The sequence below is a fragment of the Ursus maritimus genome, unplaced genomic scaffold (genome assembly GCF_017311325.1).
Source record: "Ursus maritimus isolate PB19 unplaced genomic scaffold, ASM1731132v1 scaffold_17, whole genome shotgun sequence".
NCBI classification, from domain to species: domain Eukaryota; kingdom Metazoa; phylum Chordata; class Mammalia; order Carnivora; family Ursidae; genus Ursus; species Ursus maritimus.
The window spans coordinates 56,943,773-56,951,489 of NW_024424119.1; the positions used below are offsets into that span (position 1 = coordinate 56,943,773).

General features: G+C 61.1%; 1 protein-coding gene across 1 annotated transcript in view; it reads left to right on the plus strand.

The window, feature by feature from the left end:
• Positions 1-7,717, plus strand: part of ADAMTS13 (ADAM metallopeptidase with thrombospondin type 1 motif 13) — a 29,624-nt gene that overhangs the window by 19,233 nt on the left and 2,674 nt on the right. Inside the window, exons 21-27 of the mRNA XM_040632150.1 lie at positions 901-1,084; positions 1,702-1,822; positions 2,607-2,735; positions 3,741-3,924; positions 5,689-5,893; positions 6,519-6,828; positions 7,383-7,529. Coding sequence (XP_040488084.1) covers positions 901-1,084; positions 1,702-1,822; positions 2,607-2,735; positions 3,741-3,924; positions 5,689-5,893; positions 6,519-6,828; positions 7,383-7,529 — 1,280 coding nt within the window. The remainder of the gene's footprint in view (positions 1-900; positions 1,085-1,701; positions 1,823-2,606; positions 2,736-3,740; positions 3,925-5,688; positions 5,894-6,518; positions 6,829-7,382; positions 7,530-7,717) is intronic.

A 7,717-nucleotide genomic window follows, 5' to 3' on the forward strand; every position in this document is an offset into this window, starting at 1 on the left:
GGGGGGGGGGGGGGGGGGGAGGGGCTCCCTGGCAGGGCTTGTCCCCATACTGAGCCCTACCCTTTCTCAGTGTCCCCTCTGCCCAAGGACTCTGGCTGGGCCCCACCATCCCGAAGTGGCCAGCTTCAGAATTACTACCCAAGAGACCCTGGGCCGGCCATTTCTCTCTCTGAACCCCCAGTCCCTGTTCACGGAGGGGCTGTGAGGACCAAGTGAAGCCACACTAAAGCCATAAGTGTCCCTTGGTCATTACCATTGCCATCTCCACGGTGCCTCTCATCCCTTCAGTGTCTGAGCTGACAGCGGTTTCTTCCGGTTTGCTGCTAACTGGCTGGGTGTCCAGGTCAAGTCCCTTCCCTCTCTGGGCCCCAGCTTTGTTGCTTGTCCAGTGAGGAGGGGCTTGGCCTCCATCGCTGGTGGCTCACCCGTGGCTCGGGCTCCTTTGCCCCTCTCCTGTCCATGGCAGACCTGGGAATCACCGCCCTCTCCCACGGAGGCCCGCTCCTGCCTTGGGACCCCTCTTGCCTCAGCTCGGCCGGCAGGCACCCCCTGTCAGGATTGGCACGCCCGTGAAATGCAGTTGCCATCCCTGACCTGGGTGACCCGACTCCGTTTCTCGGCACCTGCTAGGGTGCAAGGAGTGATGTTACTCTCTGGACGGAGGCCCACCTTCCTCCCCGGAAGGCAGGCGGGTCAGGGCCCCTGTCCCGGCACCCGGGCTGCCTAGTGCAGTGCCGGCAGCAGCTCACCCAGCGGTTTCGGGAGAGGCCTTGGGGTTTTGCTTCTTTGTGGGGCTTATCTTGGATACTGGGGCGCGGGTTCACCGCCTCCCTGCCCCGGGAGCTGGGCTGTACCTACAGCCCAGTGAGAGGCAGGGCCTGCTGTCTGTCCTGTCCGCAGGCGGGAGGGGTCAGACGCATGCTCGTCAGCGTGTGGAGCAGACCCGGCTTTGCGGAATAGGACATGTGTGCGCGGGGCAGAGGGCCCGGAGGCCCTGGCCACGACTGGGCCCTGCTCTACAGATGAGAAGCTGCCTGCCCTCGAGCCCTGTGTGGCCATGGCCTGTCCTTCAGGACCGGGCCACGTGAGTGTCCTGAGCACAAGGGTACCCCGGGCTATTGGGGGCTTATCTGACCAGGAGAATGGGGAGCATGGGTGCTCTTCCGCAGTGCCGCTGTGTACTGGACCCCCTGGTCAGAGGATGAGGCTGGGGAGAAAGCTCAGGGCCGCTCCCTGCCCCCACTGGCAGGCCGGCCCAGGCCCCAGGCCCCGTTAGAATGCTGCCAGTTCTCTGCTACACAAAACAGCGCTGCTACGCTCCCGCCTGTTGCCTGGGGCTCTGGCTGGGGGGCGTCGCTTGCAGACAAGGGTACTGGCCAAGCCTGGGTCCTCGAGGCAGGTGGGGATTGCAGGGCCAAGTGTGCCTGCCAGTCTGGCTCCTGAGCCCCAGCCTCAGCCCTGCCCCACGGTGACCGCGCATGCTGGTACAGAGGCCAGGGCGGGTGGTGTGGTGAGGGCATCCTCCGGCAGCCAGGAGCGAGTCTCCCCAGAAAGGAGCAGCAGGGAGGGGCCGCCTTTGGGGTGATGGTGACCACTCTGCTCTGTCCTGAAGTGATTGGGAGGGATGGGGTGGAGGACCAGGTGCTCAGGGATCCAGAAGGGGGAGGCCCAGACCCACCAGCTTGTCCTTGTTCCCTGCAGCCAGACCCCCGGTCTCTGGAGGAGGAGGCCACATCCCCGCCGGGCAGTGCCAGGCTGGGGGCTCACGCCGCACACGTGTGGACGCCCCTGGCGGGGCCGTGCTCTGCCTCCTGTGGTCAAGGTGAGGCCCCAGGGCTCATTCGCTAACTCTTACCTGCCTACATTTTGCCTGGTTCTAAAAAGCATTTGAATTGGCGTGCAGAGAATCCAGGCTAGGTCAGAACATGACATCATCTATAAGGAGGTTGGGGCGAAGTACGGAAAGCCATGCGAATGTCTTCGTTGCTTGGCTGAAAGACAGGAAAGACGATAAAACTGGGCAATATTGGCACGCAAGTATATTTCTTAAGGTCTAGAAAAGCGGCGAGAGAAGGGCCCCAAACAGCTCTGAGCTTCCTGGCAGCCGAACCAGAGGAGCAAAATTTAAAATACGTGCGGTTCTTAAGCTACGACCCTCAGCACTTGCTCAGTGAAACTTGTGCATGTTTTAGAATCAAGGCCAGAGATTGTTCTTCTGAGGATAGTCCTAAAGGAGAGGTTCAAGGAAACGGACACTAATAACATCTTCGTTATAAACACAGTAAGAGGTTGTCAAAGAGCAATTCTCATAAAGTAACGATAAACAACAGCGGCTACTGCTTGGGTACCTGCTAGGGGCCAGGCACTCTGTAGCTCTGCTTTAAGAGTCTATATAAACATCCCCGCAAGTGAGGCACCATCAGGTGAAAAATCTGAGGCTCAGAGAGGTTAAGTCACTTGTCCAAGGTCACACAGCTGGTAAGTGGCAGAGTCAAGACTCGAACCCAGGTGGGCCTTATCTGCTGGAGCTCTCCAGAGAGCTGGGCACCCGTAGTTCTTGTCGAACCCTCCTCTTGGGGCTCGGGGTCTCTGCTTCCTCCCTGCAGGCCTGATGGAGCTGCGCTTTGCGTGCATGGACTCTGCCCTGGGGACCTCTGTCCGGGAAGAGCTATGTGACCTGGAAAGCAAGCCTGGGAGCCGGCAGGAGGCCTGCCAGGCTGCCCCTTGCCCGGCTTGGTGAGTGAGGGTGGAGACTATGCAGGGGGGGTGGGGGCAGCAGCCTGGGTCCCTTTGGGAGGAAGGAGTCTCACCCGGGGGTGTAGCCTCCAATGGAGCGCTGGCCTTCTTACTGCAGGTGGGAGACCCGAGCCTTGGCACCGTGCCCAGTGACCTGCGGAGGGGGACGGGTGCCACTGGCCGTTCGCTGCGTGAGGCTGGACCACGGCCGCCGTGTCCCCCTGCCTCACTCTGAGTGCTGGCAGGTGCCCAGGCCCCACCCCGTTGAGGACTGCAGTCCGGAGCCCTGCCCAGCCAGGTGGGGCCCTTCCCAGGGAGACAGTGGTCCTAGGCATGCATCCTTGGAGGTGGCCTCATCACCTCCCTGTAAGCTCCTGACGCTCGGTGCCCTCACCTGCAGGCGTGGGTCCATTGGTGTCCTAGAAGGCTGTGGTGGCTTTAAAGCATGTGAGTCGCATCACAGGGGATCTGGGATGCTGTGGGCACATGTGGCTGGTGGTTCATTTGTCATCACTTGCTCTTCACTGAGCACCTGCCATGCCCAGCGGCCATTCTGACAGTAGGGACACAGCAGTGAGCAGGACAGACGGGCACCCCGGCCCACGCCAGGGACAGAGGGGAGGTGGAAGAGAAGTGACACAGACCTGGAGACACGGTTTGACGGTGGTACTGGTGTGACATGGCAAACACAGTGGGAAGGAAGATAGGGAGTGCCAGCCAGGCCCAGTCGGGGGCTGGCATTCCTATTAGCGACAGACATCTTCGCAGGCCCTCTGGGGTGCCCTGCCTCTCCCCCACCTGCCCTTTGAACACATCAGTTTGCCCTCAGCTTTCTGTCTGTAAAATGGGCTCTTTGGAATGTACTGTCCACTGTGCCCAGCCTGTCGGTGGAGATGTAAGGGTGACCCTCAGAGGAAGGACCTCTCCAGGCCCTTCCCAGTCTGGGGAAATGAGGGGGGGCCCCGCTCCCCTAGGTGTCCCCCCACTGACTCCAGTCCGCCCCGGGTGGCGGTACGAGCTGACAGCGTGCCGCGCGAGCTGCGGGCGAGGGTTTGTGCAGGGGATGCTGTATTGTGCACGGGCCCACGAGCAGGACGAGGATGAGGGGATCCTGCCAGATGCCCCGTGCCAGGGGCTGCCTCGCCCAGAGCAGCAGGAGGCCTGCAGCCCAGAGCCCTGCCCGCCCAGGTCAGCAGCCCTGAGGTGTTGAGGAATTAGCCCGAGGTCCTGGAGAGTGCAGACACCAGGCTGATCGCCGCGGGGCGTATAGGGCGGCTCTGGCCTGGGAGACAGTCCTCGGGAAGCAGGACTCCCTGGCAGGCTACACTAGGAGTCAGAGGTGGCGTTCCAACAAACTGCAGGCGTCCCTGCCCGTTCTCACCGGGGTGTGGGCATGGGGAGGGCTGGAGAGCGTCGCAGGGAGAAGGCAGCATTTAAGTGGAGCCCGAGGGTGGTCCCAGCTGGGGCGTGGGACCGAATAGCTCAAGCCAGCCAGGTCCAGAGGCAGGGTCGGAGCCTGCCGGAGGGTGGGGAAGAGCAGGGACAATCACCCGCCTTATTCACGGTGCTCTCATAGCTACTGCTTTGGGGGCGTGCACTTTCACCAGTGCAATGCTTTTCTGTATCATCCGGAGAGGAAGGGAACAGTCATGTGCCACCACCAGATTTAATAGATGTGCTCTGTTGCCCACTTTCCTTCAGGTCGGTCTCCTTGGCTTTAGAGAAATACACCGTTACAGATAAGAATTCATTTAAATTAAAAGCCTTAGCTCATCTGTGATTTATTTGGGGTGTGTTGCGAAGTAGGGAGCATCCTTTATTTCTCCAAATCATTAACCGAATTTCCCCCAGACGGTTCCTTTATCATGTCCTAGATCCTTGTGTATGTTGGGGGATCTGTGTCAGTGCTTTCTATCAGGTTCTGGTGTTTGTAATCCCCTGCCCATCCCCGTCTCTGTATCAGATTGTTTTAAATACTGTAGCTTTATGGTCCATTTACCACCCGCAGGTGTCTCTTGGCTTCTTTGCTTGTACTGAAGCCCCTTGACTGTGCGGCACTTTCATTTATACGGGAATTTATCTGGGACTTATATGGGAATGTGACACATGCATGGGCTCGGGCTACTCCGCGGATGTCACCGTAGCCGCATCCTCCTTGATGTTCCTGCCTCCGGGCTTCTGAGCCTACCTTCCCCCTGCGTGAACGTGTCTTCTCTGCATATCCTTTCGTCCAGGCTCTGCTCAGAGCACTGCAACAGCGAAGTGGGGAGTCCTCCCCGAGCACCGCTCCCGAAGGGCACACTCTGCCACGCCACGGCTCTCGGCTCTGTCTTACTGTACCACCCAGCATTTCTTTCTCTGCTGTCTGCCCCTTCCTTTGAGCCGAGTGTCTTCTCCACCAGGGGCGATTCTGCCTCCCATGGCACATGTGGCAACGTCTGGAGACATTTTCAATGTCACTACTAGGGAAGGGGGATTGCTAGTGGCCTCTGGTGAGTGGGTGGAGGCCAGGGGTGCCTCTGAATGTCCTGCACAGCACAGATGCCCCCACAACAGAACCGCCGGCCCCAAAGGTCAGTGGTACCACGGTGGAGGAGCATATGTGCTCTGAAGGGCGGCGTGGGGGTCTTGGTCTGGTTCAGTCCATCTCCCTAGTGTCTAGAACAGCGCCAGGCCACTGAAGTCATCACCCAGCCAGGAGGCGGCACAGTGTCACGATTAGGGCTCCCTGGGTTCGGTCCCAGCTCTGAAACGTCAGCTGTTATCATTTGTTGAACAATTACAAGTTAACACAGGCAGCGTTGACCGATGTTGAGATTTGTTGTGCCTTCTCCTGGAGCCTCTTTTCCTGCATCCCGGTTACTTGGATAACAGAGGAACGGTGAGCTGTCGACGGGAAGGGCTCACCCTCCCTGGGCTCAGGGCCGCACTCTGGACCTTTACTTCTTGCAGGTGGAAAATCGTGTCCCTTGGCCCATGCTCTGCCAGCTGTGGCCTTGGTACCGCCACACGCTCCGTGGCCTGTGTGCGGCTCAGCCAAGGCCAGGACACGGAGGTGGATGGGGCGGCCTGTGCGGCTCTGGTACGGCCTCAGGCCAGCATCCCCTGCATCATCGCCGAATGCACCCACCGCTGGCATGTCAGCGCCTGGATGCAGGTAAGCGCTGGGCCGGGGGTGGGGGCATGTGTCCACTGAGGGTCCTCATGCACGGGGACCCTGGGGGCCTTGAGTCATTGTGATCCCCTGAAAGGAGGGGGAGAGTGGGGTGGGAGGAGGTAGTCAGGGTATCTAGAGCTGGAAGACACGGCAGGGCCTCGAGACCCAAGGGGCAGGTCTAGGCCAAGGTCTGGAGACACCAGGACATGAAGGGGAAGGTAACTCCATCCCACACCTTTGCCTTTCTGGGGCCGTCCCATGCCCAGTATACCTCGCCAGGTACTAGAAAGACAAAGGTAAATGGGGTTAGGTCTCCTGCTGGAGGCACTGGCTCATGGTGTTGGGGGGAGAAGAGGCAAGGCAGACAGCCACCACCGCCATGGATTGGAGGACTCTGGGCATCTGGGTCGGGTAGAGACAGGAGCTCGGAGGAGGGCAATGCGGGGCAGGAGGGCAGGGTGGGTGCCAGCTGCTGAGCCTCAGTTTCCTCATCTGTGGAATGGAGATGTGCTCGCCTCCTGGGCTGCGCAAAGATTAGATGAGATCATTCATGGCCAGTGGTCACCGCTGCCCGCGATGCCCTCTGGCAAGGTCAGCCTCAGCTCCCTCTCCTCTTTCCTGGCAGTGCTCTGTCTCCTGCGGAGATGGCATCCAGCGCCGGCATTACGCCTGCCTTGGACCCCAGGCCCAGGCACCTGTGCCAGCTGGCTTCTGCCAGCACTTGCCCAAGCCAGCCACGGTGCGGGGCTGCTGGGCCGGGCCCTGTGTCGGGCAGGGGACTCCCAGTCCGGCGCCCCGCGAGGAAGCCACTGCTCCAGACGAGGCTGCTGCCGGTGCTTCTCCGGAATGGCCTCAGCCCCGGGCCCACCTCCTCACCCCAGCTCCCCTGGTTCAGGGGCTTCTGCCTGGGCCCCAGGAAAGCCCAGCTGAGTCCAGTTATGTTCTTCAGCTTTTCTGTCTGGGCGGCTGGCTGGCTGCAGGAGGGGCTCGCAAAGGCACCTCCATTGGGAGAGCTGGGACCAGCTCCCTGTGGGGACCCTCTCTGTGGGATCCCTTGGATCCCTGGGATGTGGGCGGCTGGGCTGAAGGGATGGGCTGGGGAGGTGGCACTCTGGGCTGGCACTCTTCTTCCACTTTGGTTCCGCTGCCAGAGGGCAAGCTCTCTTTTATTATCATCAAGGGAAAGGGACCTGAGGTTTCACAGAGTCAGACCCTCTGTGGGACTCAAAGCCATGCCCTGCTGTCTACACTGCCTCCCTCTCACCGGCACATCTGGAAGCGGCTCTGGGCCCTGGATGGAGACACTGGGACCCATGTGGCTCCCTCCCCTGACCTAAGCATGCTTCTGGTGGGGCCTAGGAGGATGCCAGCCACCCCACCTGCCAGGCTTCCCCCTAACACGGAAACCCCCGGCCCTGCCCTGCGGGGGCGGGGGGGGGGGTGCCCCGCCCAGAAGCCCTGTTAACCCATGCTCCTGCCGTCTTTCCAGGCACCTGTGGCCAGCAGCACCTTGAGCCGACAGGAACCATTGACATGCGAGGCCCAGGGCAGGCCGACTGTGCGGTGGCCATTGGGCGGCCCCTGGGTGAGGTGGTGACCCTGCACGTCCTCGAGAGCTCCCTCAGCTGCAGTGCTGGTACGTCTGGGGCTGTGTGCACAACTGCTGCTGGCGTCAGGCCGCCCGGCACCAGGGAGCATGACCCCGGCCTGCCCCGCTCCCGGCAGGACGTGCCACATGCAGCCGCACCTGGAATCCTCGTGGCTGTCCCGCGACTTAGAGTCACATAGCCGGGTCGTGGGAGGGACCCGCCCCCGCCCCCGCCC